At 44.7% G+C, this 15,826-nt stretch overlaps 6 protein-coding genes across 6 annotated transcripts; 4 read left to right on the plus strand and 2 right to left on the minus strand.

The window, feature by feature from the left end:
* Positions 1-15: 15 nt before the first annotated feature.
* V865_007625 (uncharacterized protein) lies at positions 16-2,009 on the plus strand (the record flags this gene model as incomplete). The annotated part of the gene is made up of 11 exons (XM_066231371.1): positions 16-152; positions 269-374; positions 432-460; positions 513-589; positions 684-759; positions 819-859; positions 925-937; positions 1,001-1,267; positions 1,355-1,580; positions 1,659-1,698; positions 1,786-2,009. 11 exons carry the CDS (start codon positions 16-18, stop codon positions 2,007-2,009), a joined length of 1,236 nt encoding a protein of 411 aa, XP_066087468.1.
* Positions 2,010-2,780: 771 nt separating this feature from the next.
* On the plus strand, positions 2,781-4,377 carry V865_007626 (uncharacterized protein; the record flags this gene model as incomplete). Its single annotated transcript, XM_066231372.1, has 3 exons — positions 2,781-2,961; positions 3,020-4,280; positions 4,335-4,377. The coding sequence occupies 3 exons, from the start codon at positions 2,781-2,783 to the stop codon at positions 4,375-4,377; spliced, it is 1,485 nt and encodes a 494-aa protein (XP_066087469.1).
* Positions 4,378-5,660: 1,283 nt separating this feature from the next.
* Positions 5,661-7,153, plus strand: V865_007627 (uncharacterized protein; the record flags this gene model as incomplete). Its single annotated transcript, XM_066231373.1, has 5 exons — positions 5,661-5,705; positions 5,769-5,880; positions 5,942-6,714; positions 6,805-7,047; positions 7,115-7,153. The coding sequence occupies 5 exons, from the start codon at positions 5,661-5,663 to the stop codon at positions 7,151-7,153; spliced, it is 1,212 nt and encodes a 403-aa protein (XP_066087470.1).
* Positions 7,154-7,681: 528 nt separating this feature from the next.
* On the plus strand, positions 7,682-9,231 carry V865_007628 (uncharacterized protein; the record flags this gene model as incomplete). Its single annotated transcript, XM_066231374.1, has 7 exons — positions 7,682-7,807; positions 7,917-8,025; positions 8,102-8,250; positions 8,337-8,460; positions 8,539-8,698; positions 8,784-8,906; positions 8,991-9,231. 7 exons carry the CDS (start codon positions 7,682-7,684, stop codon positions 9,229-9,231), a joined length of 1,032 nt encoding a protein of 343 aa, XP_066087471.1.
* A 234-nt stretch (positions 9,232-9,465) lies between these two features.
* On the minus strand, positions 9,466-10,305 carry V865_007629 (uncharacterized protein; the record flags this gene model as incomplete). The annotated part of the gene is made up of 2 exons (XM_066231375.1): positions 9,466-10,065; positions 10,126-10,305. The coding sequence occupies 2 exons, from the start codon at positions 10,303-10,305 to the stop codon at positions 9,466-9,468; spliced, it is 780 nt and encodes a 259-aa protein (XP_066087472.1).
* Positions 10,306-11,310: 1,005 nt separating this feature from the next.
* Positions 11,311-15,383, minus strand: V865_007630 (uncharacterized protein; the record flags this gene model as incomplete). Its single annotated transcript, XM_066231376.1, has 12 exons — positions 11,311-11,340; positions 11,401-11,661; positions 11,751-11,939; positions 12,022-12,400; positions 12,475-12,773; positions 12,842-12,955; positions 13,088-13,326; positions 13,383-13,781; positions 13,851-14,414; positions 14,500-14,766; positions 14,833-15,298; positions 15,381-15,383. The coding sequence occupies 12 exons, from the start codon at positions 15,381-15,383 to the stop codon at positions 11,311-11,313; spliced, it is 3,210 nt and encodes a 1,069-aa protein (XP_066087473.1).
* Positions 15,384-15,826: the final 443 nt, after the last annotated feature.

Here is a 15,826-nt window from a genome sequence, read left to right on the forward strand (position 1 = left end):
GTATAAAAATAGAAGATGGGAGCCTGGCAATCTCTTGAAGATTGGGTCGAAGAAGGTAAATCCGGTCCATGGTCACCGTCTCATCCATCTGATGCTCAAAGAGAATCAATGGTATTCCTCGCTTTCGCTTTTTTAGTAATCCTAATCTTCTGGTAAGTCATGTCAAAGTCAATTCCTCACAGTCCTCAGTAGACTACTTCAAATCAACATGGAGAAATCGATCGAATGCTTTCGATTTGGTTTGCGTGTTTTGTTGATGTTTTTATAGGCAATGTAAGATACCATATTGGTATTTTATCGAGAAAAAGAAATTCAAGACTGTGTTTTTTCCTGTACTGACGCCATTCAAGTTATTGACTGTCCTATATCACGAGGTGAGTAGATTGATATTACCGGAGTTGATATTTGGCTGACTGGGAAGTTGACTACAGCTCGGCCACGCTGTCGTGGGCATGTTAACGTGAGTTCCCCCATTCTCTTAATCCGAATATTGAAGCTTATTCAAACAGCAGGATATGGTACAAGGAATTATGGTATGGGATACCAGAAGGAGGAGACAGGGGTAGGATAGATTTTATAATGATTGATAGTGAGTTGGCTAATCATCTCATATCGCCTTTCCATGCAACCCACAAATCTTGTCTTGTGCGATGTAAGCTGAATGATCTGGTTTGTCATCGCAGAGTACGAAGGTGGATTAACGAAATTTGGAGGAGATGTGGAACCTATTTATTCATTAACTTTACCTGCTGGATATGTGTGAGTGTGATCTTCTGTGTATAAGTGAGTTAGACAGGCGGTCTAACGAGATCGTGCAGGGGGAGCTGTTTGATTGGATGTTGGTTTCTATTCACGGGATGTGAGTTTATCCTCATTCATGGGATGACCAAAACTGATCGACTGTGATATACATACGTATGTTAGTCGATGCGAAATGGTAAATTCATCTAATCTCATCAAACTACTGCTAGTACTGATAATTCCAGCGTCCATTCAACAGGTCAAAATTCGGTGCGATCAGTCTCCTAATCCTAACGTCCATAGCCACTTTGATCTGTTTCTTCGTAAAAGCCAAATCGGGTTTAATCAATAATTGGTATTACATAATATCCTGGGTGTACAAATGGGTTTTGTTCAATGAAGAGAAAACTAGAAAAGCGATGAGAAGGCATGAGAATAAAAAAGCTGAGAGGAATGAAAGTGCCAGGTATAGACATGATAATGCAGAAGGTCCAACGGAAATTGATTTACATGCTTCTCAGGATTTGTAAGTCACACACTATCTTCTTGTATAAAGTATCAGTCCGGACTGTACAGTATAGACGCTTTGTTGCTGATTCCCAATATACCGTAGGATAATAGGATGTTCCCTATTCGTCGGACTACTTCTAACCCTAGCGTGGATGTGGGACGATTCGATATGGCTTCGATTCATCATGCTTTTCATGGGACTCTTGAGTGCATTATATGCGGTATGGGATATCATACTGGACGGTATAAGGTACGCTAAAGTAGCGAAATCGGATATAACGTATATGGCAGAGGAACATAATAGGAAAGCCAAGATACACAACAAGCTGGTAAGCTATCTACTATACACATACCGTGAGGATATTGGATAATTTTGCTGATACAATGATATTCTTATTTTACTGAAGAACCCTGAAAGAAGACAAAAACGTCAGAGAAGCACAACGTGTAAGTACAATACTCTAGCCACTTAAAGATCTACCGTCCTTTTTTGGACGTGTTATAGACGCTGACGTAGTTTACTGTATGTATCAGTCTACGCGATTTTGTGGCTATTTACCAAGACAGATATGATAATATTAGTTGTCGTCCTGGGTTACTTCGTTTTTAGGAAAACTAAAGTTGAACAAGCGATAGAATCTAGGGAGTTCTTACCTGCCAAATTTCATTATGGACCGTCGGACCTTGAGGAAGACGTTAGGATCGCTGGGGATGCGTTTAAAGAGGGGATGGGTAATTTAGTTGGGAACGGGTCATGACCTACTGGACCCTTGAAGGATTGCTTGGTCACACGACTTAGTACTTCAGCAAATTATACATCTAAGGTAACTTGAATCTGAAGAAGGCGGAACATGTGCTTTGCCTTCCTGTAATGACATACAAGGCATATGCAAGGTGATAGCATTGCCAACCGTACGGCATACTCTTTCATTGATGATGTATCTGTCTTCTCGTAATAAGACTAATCTCAGCCTTCTAGAAAAAACAACAACAGTCTCGATCAATCTTCAGCAACCTTGTTATAAACTCACCGAGGTCCATCTTCAGTGCCAATATGCTACTCGGCCGGAACAAGTCATGAACATCATGGCGACTTCCCACACCTCACAGTACATCCTTCCTTTGTACTTTGAGTGGGTACTTTGGCTCTAAGTGGTAAGTAGTGGTGAGATCTAGCACGCATCAGACGGTGATACAAAGGAGATATGAGGCGATTGATAGGAGAAATCCTTTGATTATCTTTCCTCACACGTTAGAACTCCACATATTTTCGTACCACATATGATGTGGGGTCAAAGTCAATTCAATCCAATCTCTCCATACTCCAACATCTTCTGTGTCATCGGAAGATATATTACCATTACTGGTATTGAAATTCTCCAGCGAGGAGATCAGTATCGATCACACCATACTTGGTCTTAAGGATTATTTCACGATTGATAGTTAGAACAAGGACGTGACTATGCCCCTTGAAGGTGTGTTGCTGGACTTCTTGCATCCTGAAAACATACGGTTTGCTGATATGAGATATGGACCCAGTCACCCCTCCACCGTTTGCTGCTAGCCAAAGACTCCCTTATACTCCCGCATTTGCAAGGAATGATGTCCAAGGTGGACCTGGATCAGGAGCTAGCTCGATTGGAGGTGCTGGAGGTCCCGCTTCAGCTGCTGCGGCAGCCATAATCCCTCCTGCTCCAGGTGGGATAGCTGGTAAGTCAACCTTCATCACTGTTCTCGACATGGATTGTCAATACTGATAGTGAATCAGATCCTCATCGAGCTATACCCGCATTGGCCGAAGCAGGATATACTGCACCAAATCTTCGACCTGCTGCGATCTCCATTGATCCTCGTATGGGTGGCGCATCCGTCTACGGTGGTGGTTCAGTATACGGGGGAGGATCAATGTACGGTGGAGGAGCAGCGAGGGGACCACCCAGCAGTGCTTCCTACGGGTATGAGCCTTCTCAACATCATCATCAACACCAACAACACCATGTCCATTCGCCACTTTCTGTCGTCCATAGTGATGGGTGGCAAGCGAATTCATTACCTGCACCCAGACGAGGTCCACCCTTGCAACCTGAATCTACTATCGCTCCTAGGCATCATCATCATCATCGCCACCAGGAGGATATCGATGATGGGAAAAGCGATGCGAGTTATTATGCTATGCCTAAAAGTCATACTCATCAACCTAGATCCCGATCAGGTTCAGTCAGTTCATTATCTGATTCATCCAGTCCTAGAGATTTACAAAATCCTTTACCTGGTGGAATCCATAGATCAAGATCGATAAATGGACATAACCGCTCACCATCCCTTCCACCTGCTATTGGTCATTTACATTCACCCATCTCACCTTCACCGCTTGCTGGTGGAACAGGTGGGTTATCCGATTCCGTTGGTAAATCACCATTGTCTCCTGCCGATCCTGATGGACTCATTCGAAGACATAGAGATAGAGCTTCACCTGGACCTGGACCTGAACAAGTTGAAGAAGAAAGAGAAAGAAGACCACGGATTCACTCGTTCACTCCTGCTAATTTGGATATGGATGAAACAAGAGCTAGGGAACGAAGACACTCAGCATTGGCCAACGAGATTGAAAGACCTCGAGTACACAGCCATCATGGACATGGACATGGACATCATAGGCATCGATCCGGCCCACATCTACCTGTACCTCCACCATCGGATTACTCTTACTCGTCCTCATATGGGAATAGAGCACCGTCTCCCCCACCTGGAGGCGCACTGGGCTTACACCTCCACCCTGATGGGGGATCTAACGGTGGTGGAAGGAGAAGAGCCAATTCCATGCAGGGATTCGATAGAGAAAGACCATATCAATTCCAGGCGTATCAGACTCCTAGTGTAGCTGGCGGAGGAAATGCAACGGTCTATGATGTTGGGGCGAGCTTGATATCGGAATCGAAGATGACGTTTATGGATGGTAGTGTAGCTGGAAGGACTAGTCAGTATGGGTTACCGAAATACCCTCATCAACCCAAGATGGATTATAGAAGGTGAGTTCAGTCTGTCTTGCGTGTGTAGACGGAGCTGATATTTGATCTATTCAGGTTTTGCGTTCAGAGAGGGAATGCCGATGTTTTCTTAGATTGATCTCCACCTTGATTTATTTTCGTATTTCGTTTTGTATGAACCCCCTCTTCACTCAGAATCATCTACTGTGATGAACCTCGCTTCGATCTTCTCCTCTGGTCTGAGGTTTTCTCTCGATCCTTGTGATCCTTGTGACATACTATATAGATGGGCCGTCAAGCAATGGTAACTGTTCATAACCCATATCCAAGCTGTGTACATCAAATATGATGCAGTATGTACATGTACATGAGGTGAGCAGCAGGAGAACACGTCTTGACCGTCTCAAACGTGCATGCCGAGTGAGTTGTAAAGGGTCGTCGCGGTTTGTAATCCGGCATTAGAAAGTCGTTCCTCTTGTGGCCACCCTTTTTGTAATAAGGTTGTAATGGTTTCGTAGTCGTAGTCCTAATTTAGGGTGAGTCAGCTTGCCGCACCTTTTTTTTTTCTCGCTCCGGCTGGTTTTTTCTCTTTTGTCCTTATTCACTTGTGCACTTGGTCACTCCTTTCCATCTCTTCTCTCTTTCTCTTTCTCTTTTCTTACTCATATTCAAGACAATTTGACTATTTCACGTCCTACTTTCGTGTTACCAACCCGCACTTCTTCTCAGCCATATCAGCTGATTATATAAGCTTTATCTGACCCTATACTACATATCCCATCGTTAAGCCCGACCAAAAGGTCTATACGTCAAGATCACGCTCATAATTCCGATCGTCGCTATCACCACACAGAATTGGAAGGATAGAGGTCCGCCGAATTCATCATTAGAAGAACAAGAGGGCAGGGTGGGTTTTTTTTTTTTCGTTCTATGTCTGCTTTCCTTGGCATATGTAATTTAGCCGAGATAGATGGGATGGGTAGCAAGCGGGAAAGATCGACAATTATGTGGATGAGCTATGTTACATCTCATATTGGATGATTCACTGACAATACACTTTGTGTCTTCATCGCCACCCTCTTCCTGCTCACTACTCGCATCAACATCGAAATCATTATCTTCTTTACCACCTTCACCACCTACCACATATCCATCCATGATTGGTGATCATTCGTTCCAAATATCTGGCTTTTCTCTGCGATCACTCGGCACACACAGTCAAACAAAGAGTTCATGCTTTCCTCCGTCAATATCACCGCCAATAGAAATCAACATCGTTGTTATAAACATATAGGTTCGCATACCCGTTAAACTCTGTGAGTTGAGAAATCATGCTGATTCGGCAAGAATTGTCGGAGATAAACTCACTGAATGATTGCTTACTTACGGATCATCCAACTCAGAAGGAATAATCTGCCCAACATGGCTATGGTCAATATCAGACGAGATGTCGAGGACAAGTTCTATGTGAGTAATTGTCATTCACCAACTGCAATGATCTTCGAAGCTGACGGTCCTTGATGATTGTAGCGATACAAAATGCCTCTTCTCCAAATCAAGGTCGAAGGTCGAGGAAATGGTATCAAGACTGTCGTACCCAACATGGAAGACATCGCAAGGGCTTTGAACAGACCTCCCACCTGTGAGCTGTCCTGGTTCCCCTGCTATAATATAAAGCTGACAATATGGTTCTTTCGTTGTAGACCCTACCAAATACTTTGGTTGCGAACTTGGTGCTCAAACCTCCATGGCTAACGATCGATACATTGTCAACGGTGCTCACACTGCCGATCGACTGCGAGAACTCCTCGATTCTTTCATCGAGCAATTCGTCCTTTGCCCTTCGTGCAAGAACCCTGAGACCGAACTCGTCATCACTGGTAAATCCGGACATGAGGATATGCACCGAGACTGTAAAGCTTGCGGTCGACAAAACGGAGTCAACATGAGACACAAGCTGGTCGCTTATATCCTCAAGAACCCAGTCAAGAAGAAGGAGAAGGGAAAGAAGGGGAAGAAAGGAGGTATGACTGCTGAAGCCAACGTCGGTGGACCTATGGTGTTCGAAAAAGGCGCAGAAGATGGTTCTGGTGAAGATGAGGATGCCAGTCCCTCTGGTACCCCTGCACCAGGAGATCAAGGTGTTCCTACCACTGGAACCGACATCGACGATGTGCTCGGTCGATCCGACCCCGTTCTTGGTAACCCCGACGAAGCTGAGGAAGTTTCGAAGAAACTCGCCAAGACCGACCTCAACGGTGGAGACGACGAAGATGACGAAGATGCAGACTCACCTTATACTCTTCTCGGTGGCTGGCTGGAAGACAACAAAGATGCCAGTGATGCCGACATCGTCAATAAGATCAAGGAATTCGGTGTCGCAGGAAAATACAAGGTCTTGGTGGAAATCGGACATCACTTGTTCACTGATGAAGTAGCCAAGGAAATTGATGCCAGGATCCCCTTGCTTCAAGCTGTAAGTTTAGTTTCTGACTACTACATAATGCCAGACTCTATCGTATTACTCGTTATCTACGTTCTCACCATGCTGACGCGTTTTACTTAGCTTGTCACTTCCGAGAAACACCAGAAAGGTCTTCTTGGAGGTCTCGAACGACTTCTTGCCCTTTCGCCCAACTCCGACGCACTCCTTGCTGCCGGTACTACTTCCAAGGTGCTTATGGCCCTTTACCAAGCTGATATCCTCGATGAGGAATTCGTCAAGAACTGGGGTACTCACGTCAGCAAGAAGTATGTCGATAAGGAGAAGAGCAAGAAGGTCAGAAAGAGCGCCGATGCTTTCCTCAAGGTCCGTACACAATATGGTTGTCGTGTGTCAACGTGCATACATAGCTGACAACTCATGTTTACTGCAGTGGCTTGATGAAGCTGATGACGAATCCGAGTCCGAGTAAGGTAGAGGAGAAGATTCGAGCTGCCTTTTACAGGCGATCTGCCACAAATCACCTCGAGCAAGTTTTCGAACGGTCTTGGCCTGGTTTTGTGTTTTCCTTTTTCCTTTTTTTTCTTTTCTTTCATGTCTATGTATGCATATTGATCTCATAGGCAAATTGTCTGGTTCGATATCGACAGAAAGCTGATGTACTGTGAAGTACGAGTGTCTTCCTTGCGCTTGACTATGACTGAGATGATACTCGAGAGCCTTTAGCTTCAATGTCCGGCGATCCCCGATGGGCTCTACCTCGGCCCCGAAGACTTAAAGTTGCCCTTACTTTTCACCAATCTACGGAGACGGAGATGGTGGTTCGAACTAAGAACTGAGGTATTTTTCCAACACATTCGTTTTGCACAGCTTCACATAGGGTCACTATCGAGATTCTCGTCGCCCCACCAAGGTCTCCTAGGTAGAAAAGGAATGGCATGTGCATGAGCTGATCACTCCCCCTTAATGTTAACGTTCCATAACAATATCGTAATGACAAATGAGGTTCACAGAATTCGTCCCGTATCCGCTGTGCTCAAGGAAGCCGTCGTTCTTTCTACTAGGACTATTGCCTCTGTTGACCTCTGTGAGAGGGGCTACCGATTGTGACGCAATCGATCCTTTCGTGAGTCAAGTCAATCCGAGCCCAATACATAACACCATTGAAATCTGTCCTGCCGGTCAGATTGATTCGAGACTGAAACTCCTGGCGTGTCAACTGTCAATCATCGTAGGAAGACCCAAAGAACGATACGTGTAATCCATTGAGATACATACCCAACAAAGCAGGAAATATCATCGTAGCTGAATTTTTCACCCATTCCGCTTTTTTTATATTACTTTGTGAGTCGATCTCTACCTGGAATTTTTACTGTATAAATGTTAGGATCATCAATTAATGAGATGTGTATGTGTACAGGTTACATCCACCGACCTATTCGATGGTTCCTCGTACTTCTCATTGGGTCTGTCACCCATTCCATCGGATTGTGGTTGAGATTAGGTATCAGAGCCTTACCTCATTCGATTGGATTTGTAGTCGTGGAAGAGGTCTTGGTGGTTCTGAGTGTGAGTAGGATACCCCAAGCTGGTACCTGGACTTAATCATCTAGGACATCGCTTACATCGGCGTACCGCATGATTCTCTTTTGAAGCCTTGCGCATACCTTGCAGCTCTCTATGTTCTTCTCGGACGTATCACCCAGCATTTGGACGGAGCGAAATATCTACGTCCTATAAAACCTGAGAAGGTTGCTAAGATATTCGTTTGGTCAGATGGTAAGTTCAATGAAGACCAAAAGATGCAAGTTGTAAACATTGCTGGGAAGCTGATTGTCGAATGGGTTGACCACATAGTCATCACTTTTTTGATTCAAGGTAATGCCTCGGGGTTGTTGTCCAATGATAACCCTACAGTTGTGACAGCTGCAAGATACGCGATATTGGTCGGATTGGTCTTGCAATTCATCAGTTTCTTGTTTTTCTGCTATCTTGTTGTGATCTTCTTCTACCGAGTGTAAGTGATCGAATGATCCTTCTTCTTATCATACGTGCTATTGAGTGAAGCTGAGCAGCGACATGTTACCCTCCTGTGTACATAGTCGAAAAGAAGCACCTCAATTGTATAGACTACGAAGATGGAAGAGATTATACCTCGCTTTGATGTTCACCTGTATCGCAATGCTTGTCAGATCAATCTACAGAATAGCCGAATATGCTCAAAAGTACGTCAAAAACCATTTCATACATGAAATACAATGATACAATGTTACTGTACTGTGTTAGCTGACAATATCTATCGCATCAAGTCACCCAGGGTATTTGTACACCCACGAAGTGTACTTCTTCACCCTCGATTGTCTACCTATGTGGTTGGTCATATCGACCTACGTGGTTTTCTGGCCTGGAAGATACCTGACGGACGATACCAAAATCAGGCCGTCAATTTTGGATGGTGTACCTGTGGATAATACTGTCATGCTGGACACTTTGGGTGAAGAGGGTAGGAGAAGGTTGGATTCGGAATCGGTGGGACAAGCAGGCCATTAGGGATAGGGCTCAATGGGACACAAAAAGCGTACCACTATCCACCAAATAATGGACGATATAGACAACGTAAAGTGCATGAACAGATTGTTGACAATGACATATAAAACCCAGTATACAGCATACAGACCGACCTGAAGCATATACATCACTAACCAATTTCAGCTGTACAAACCCGATAGAACGAACCAGTCCACCGTGTCTCAGTCTCAATCTGCCCAAACGAGGATGTGATACTCATTCGATCAACACCTCCTGAATCTGTAGCAATCCGTACCCCATTTCACTCTCTTTCTGATCTTCCGCCACCTCCCTCAGTCTCCTATAATAACCACATCCCACAGTATCTCTCAGCATATCTTCATTTCTATCCAACCACTTCGGAGAGGGAGTAGCGATCCTCGGGGGAGGAGGAGACATCACTTCGATATCTTGCCTCCAGCTATCGATTAAAATCAATTTATCGTTCTCGTTGTCATTCTCTCTTCCTTTGTCTGGTCTCGGTCCATCGCCCATATCTTCAGAAGTACCTGAACATCTGCCAGCAGTGCCTGAGGGGGGTGACAGGGATAGAGACAAAGCATTAGAAGAAGGTAATAAGCATTGTAAGAATGATATGAGATCTTTCAAAGGTGGGATATCATATGTCGATGGTGTTAAATGGGTGTAAGTGGATGTGAGAACGGTCGAGAATGTAGACAATCGGACATGACGTTGGATTCCATGTGGGAGGGATAAGAGGGATAAAGGAAGTTGAATTATATGATGAGTTGTAGATTGGGAAATCAAATTGAGAAGTAGGTCGTCCTTGTCGGTTTGGATGAATGGGTGAAATCTCTATGCCGAACAAGTCACAATGAGATTTGCGATACTGTAACATTGAGTTAGATCACTCACCGCCACATCTCCTTCATCGATCTCTCTAAATCCCCAATCTCTCTTCAGCTGATTACCTATAGCTTGGATGTAAGGGAACGAAGCGAGATACGCTTCCTGGTAGAAAGTCGGTTCTCGAATCAGAGTGTGGGGTTTGTTCCTCTTTGACAGAGATCGAGAGGGTGTGAGAGGGATAGGCATGGTGGTGAGGTAAGATTTGGCTGAGTATGTCAGAATTGTATTGGAAATCACTTTCTATAGAGTCTACGTCGTTGTCGCTTTGCTTGATAAACCACGAGCGATGAATAAAAATGAAAGAGATGGAAGAAACGAAGATGAGAGAGAGTTCACGTTATATCCATTTCTACATTGATTCGCAATCATGCATACCCCATCCCAAATCTGACTGTCGTCAGTGATTTGCTGATAGAAGCAACTATGAGGCTGTTAAGAAGATCAAACAATTTTTCATTTCATCTTTTCGTCTACCTGAAAAAGCCAAGATCAAGGGTTTTGTTCTAAAAATGCTTCTCAAGCGTTTGATCCTCGTGCATTTGCCATTGCCGCAAATGCCCAACCATTGGCTCTCACAGGAGAAGTTGATAGACGCCCAGAAAGAACCGTAACACAGGAAGACGGTCTTATCTACGATCACCCCACTTTCCTTTCTTCTTTGTGAGGCAAAGGAATCGAATACAATCGATTCGCTATCGCCGCGTAGTGTACCTGTGAGGATTAAGGAACATGAACTAATGGATCACCCTCCTTTAATGATGAGCCATCAAATCAACTTAGGGTATCTGTTAGTTTTCGGTAAAATGTGTTTTGAGATTATCTCATGTGATCTTGCAGTTCTCAGTTGGGATTCTTAGAGGAGAAATGGAATTAATCGGATCTACGAGAACGATGATAACTTGTGTGATTTGAAGAATCTTATATACATTTTTTTTCATTTGAACGAATTGAAGGGAAAAACACGAAAAAGCGAGAACTCGGATTAGGTAAAAAACGTATATATGGGGAAGACCAAACTAACTTGTATTTCTTATGTGTATATATCATTACTTCCTCATTAATCTTCGTTATCTTGTCGTATTTCTACCTCTCTTCCCCGATCCGTCATACATATCTATCACAATCTAACTAGCAACTACAACTTTCCCTCACTCAATCCACCAATGCTATTCTTAACGATAATATATGTGATTACGCTTGAGCAGCCGCCCATGGTGCGATCTATCCCAAACACGCGTATTAGCTATACGATACATACTCAGAAACAACGTATCCACTCACCCATGAGAATCCAGCGAATTCCTGTTGGTCCTGAGCACTCAATTGAGTATGTACAGGAGTCAAAGTAGGTTGTTCCCTCGTGAACTCTTGATCAAAGTTACTGGTATCAGTCGCGTTTCCAATAGTAGGGAAATAAGGTGGTGGTATTCTCTTGTGATAGACATCGTCAAAGTTCACATCTTTGAAGAACAAGTGTCGTTTGATATCGTCCGCATCGGCTTCACCTGCTCCCAATCTACGTGTGGGATCTCTCGTAAGGAGCTGCAAGGGCACGAGAATCCATTAGCACCGGACAATTATTTCTGCTGGGACGACATGATCAGGACAGAGATGGGGAAATCTTCGCTTACCCGTTGCAATAACGAAACTGCGTCTCTAGGCATGGTGATAGGATAAAGAGGTTCATCCTCCAAGATAGCATCGAAAATTTCATCTTCATCATCACCTCGGAAAGGTGATTGACCAAGTAACATTTCGTACGTCAGTACACCGAAAGCCCACCAATCTACCGCTCGGCCATATCTCTGTTCGAGGAGGATCTGCACGATCGGTCAAAATTTAATCAGCACCACTTACCAAACAAAGTAGGAGCGATAGATGTCAAGAATGCGAAGGACTTACCTCTGGGGCCATAAATTCAGGTGTACCACAGAACGTGCTCGTCGTCTTACCATACCACATGTCCTCTTTGCACAGACCGTAATCTGCCACTTTGACATGTCCATCTAAAGTCAAGAGGATATTATCCAATTTCAAATCCCGATAGATGATTCCCTTTGAATGGAAGTATTGTAATGCCAGTAATACTTCACATGCGTAGAATTTAGCTTGACGCAAGGTGAATTGTTTCTTTTGGATGTGTAACATCAGATCTCCTCCAGATACATATTCCATGACGAAGTAGACTCGAGTTTCTGTTTGGAAACATGAATGAAGACCTAACAAGAAGGGATGTCTTTCTTGGGCTGCGGCGAGGAACACTCTCTTTTCGGATTGAGTGCTGATAAAAGAGTTCACCGAATCAGCTCGACCCACTTTCATGAAAGCGGTCTAACCCATGATCCCTTTACTCACCTCTCAACCTCATCATTCTCAATGATGAACTCCTTCTTCAACACCTTGATGGCATACAAATTGCTCGATGTCTTTTCCTCAGCCAACATGACTTTACCGAAGTTACCTTTACCCAACACAGCAAGGAAGTTGAAGTCGTCGAGACCAACTTTGCGTGCTCGAGCCAACTGTTGCTGAGAAGGCCGAGATACGATCTTCTGTTGTGGCGCTTGGGGTTGTAGCTGTGCTTGAGGTGGAGCAGGGGAAGGTGCGTATGATCGAGGCGGTTCAGGTCTAGGTGAAGGTTGGACAGATGGCATCTACATGACATCATAATAAGCTACTGATCAGCCAAGGCATCAAGTATCATACTTGAATGATTACTCACCTGCGCATAACCTTCTTGCGTTCGTTGATCACCATAGCTCATTCTCTGCTGAGGTTGAGCCGGAGCCTGAGGCATAGGTCTACCGCCTGAGGGTCTAAGGTTGTCATAACCGGCCTGTGGAGGGTAAGGCTGTTGCTGAGCGGGAAGTTGCTGTTGTTGAGGTGGAGCAGGAGCTTGTTGAGGTGGAGGACCATACCTGGGATCATAGGCTCCTGGAGGGGGTCTGGCCGGAGCGGGAGCCTGTACAGGTGGTTGTTGCGGTATTGGAGGTAGCTGAGGTGCACCGATTCGCTCTTGAGTATGGTATGATGGTAGGGTAGATACGGAAGAAGCCGATGACGAAACGGAAGGGGCAGGTTTCTTGTGAACTTGCGTAGTCTTGATATCTCTGAGGTTCTTCAATAGTATATTGGCCATCTCCATTGTCATACCGCAGAAATCGGGAACCAGGTGTGAACACGTTTGATGACAGGTGAGTGAACATTCTGCAGATTGACCGCTATTAGCTAAATGCCTTATTCACACTGGTAAAAGCACATACCTGAACATTTGACAGAATTCTTTCGACCAAATGGTAACATGTAACCACAATGACAACACCAATTCGCAGTGATGTTGGTGTAAGGTGTGAACCGATGAGGTATACGGTGATTGATCTTCTCTTCGTCTCCCTCGGCATCCGCATGTGATTTGCTGATACATTTGGTGACCACCTTCGGGTAACATTTCTTGTGACAGGCATAACGACAATCCTCACATTGGTATCCTTCACCTGTGAGCAAGAATTCTTGACACAAAGCACACATGATGGGTTGGTAGAATTGCCTTTGTACGAATTTGTGTCCGTTCATCTCGTACACATCGCCCTTTCTCTTTCTGACGGCACCAGCTCGTCCAAGAGCTTCGTAAGGTCTTCGTTGTCCGCCAGCATTGTCCTTGACTACAACACATGGAAATTAGTAAGACGATCCGATGCTTAAGCAATGACAGCAGTAACAATTCAACTCACCAAAGTCCAATTTGAGAGAAATAGCACCAGCAGGTTCAACAGACCACCATCCTTCTATACCCTCCGGTACTTTACCATCCGCTCCAGGGGGTCTGCCTCTGATCGTACCAGCACTATGCAAGGTGACCGAATCAGGTGCAGCACCTGACCTCGGACCTAGAGTGGCAGCAGCGGCAGCCGTGACCCATCCAGCTCCTTGAGTTTCGATTCCGACCTTTTGTCTTCTCAAAGCTTCCAACAAATCACTGACGGTGAACCACATCATACCGATTGGTGCCGAATCACCAGGAGCGACCGAATCGTATATTGTCACTTCAACTTCATTGGCTTTATCGACATATATCTCGAAATCTTCATGCCATTTGTCAACTCTTGAAGGGTGCGATACGGCTCTTTCGTTTCCTTCTATCTTAATCACTACTGTCGTTTCGTTGTAGACTTTGGAGGATTTACGTGGTAGTGGTCGATGATTTAGATCTCTAGCTGATCTGAGGGAGACGACGAGTTTACCGGAAATGGGTTTACGAAGAGCATCTTTTCGCTTCATCCCGTCGGGCAGTAGATCTACATCCATTGGTGATTCAGCTATATGATCTTTCTTTTGTTCTGGGTTTGAGAAGGTATAGCTGAAGATGGTAGCACAACTCACCTTCATCATCCTCCACGGCTCCACCGAACTTGGCTAAAGTCTCATATCTTCTCTTTGCTTTCCTCAACAATTGGATCTTCCCATCACTTTCCACTCTCTTGGCATCCGTCTCTCCGCGCAATCTCTTATCACCTTCGATCCTATACGCTTGAGCCATCTTCTCAATACCAAGCTTGTACTGCTCTTCAACCTGTAGTTTGAATTGAAGTTGATTCAGCATCCTGGTGATCTTGGCGCCAGTCAAAGGAGCGTCGTATCTTTGCAGATCTGAGAATAACCCCCATTTATCAGCATCTTTCGATCTCAGCACATCGTGTCAGAGGGGTGGCTTACCTAGCTGAGTGTAATTTTTCTGTTCGGGTTTCCTTACTTCTGGTTGATCAGTGCCGGGAGGAGGAGGAGGTAAAGGTCTATCTCTATCTACATTATAACCCTTTTGACTCGGACTGGGACTGACCGGTGGTCCACCACCGTAACCCATATTACTCGAACCAGATTGTGAAGGTGTCATCTGATGTCTACTTGGTAAATATGATTGTGAACTTTCACCGGGTCTCATCGGACTTGCGGTCCCATTATTACCTGAACCCATCTGAAGTTTGGCCAATTCATCTTCCAAGAATTTGATCGATGCTTGAGCCGCCCTGACTTCGTTCTGAGCTTGTTGAATGACAGCTTCGTTCTTTGACGACGCTTCTACCGCCCTCATCACTGCTTTGGCACCTTCAAGATTCCTCTTCTCCGACTGGATAGTCGATAGAAGAGTGTTGATCTTTGGGTCGGTAGTTGGTGGAGGAGGCTATGGGTTTGATTTGTCAGTATGATATCATGATGTCGTACAGACGAAGATGCCAGATACTCAGTAAAGGGGTGGAACATACCATTTTGCAAGATGACAATTAGGATAGTTTGAGCGAAAGAGAGGATTGATATTAGGATTGCAATCTACTGTTCTAGTCTATGCGTCCGGTCGTACCGTATCTTTGAAGTCGTATGTGATGTTATGTCGTGTGGTGATGAGATGTTGACGTTGACGATGATGTTGCCTTTGGTGGTTTACGCCGAGAAGTCCGTTAAGCGAAAAGCAGAAGATGGTGATACGTGTGAGCTGTTCTGAGCAATGCAGTGGGTAGGGAGCATACCCTTCAGTGCGTATGTGAGGTTGAGATCGATGGGATATGCAGAGTTGTTTGATGTAGAGTAGATGGTTAAGCAGCACGCGTCTATATTGGCAGCCGTACTAGTAGTGTGACCATGAGGTAACGTAACGGGGCTATAATTCACCCATGTCGCTCTCTCCCTATACTCCGCATGTGGCACCGTCAAT

The sequence above is a fragment of the Kwoniella europaea genome, chromosome 2, assembly GCF_036810445.1.
Source record: "Kwoniella europaea PYCC6329 chromosome 2, complete sequence".
NCBI lineage: Eukaryota > Fungi > Basidiomycota > Tremellomycetes > Tremellales > Cryptococcaceae > Kwoniella > Kwoniella europaea.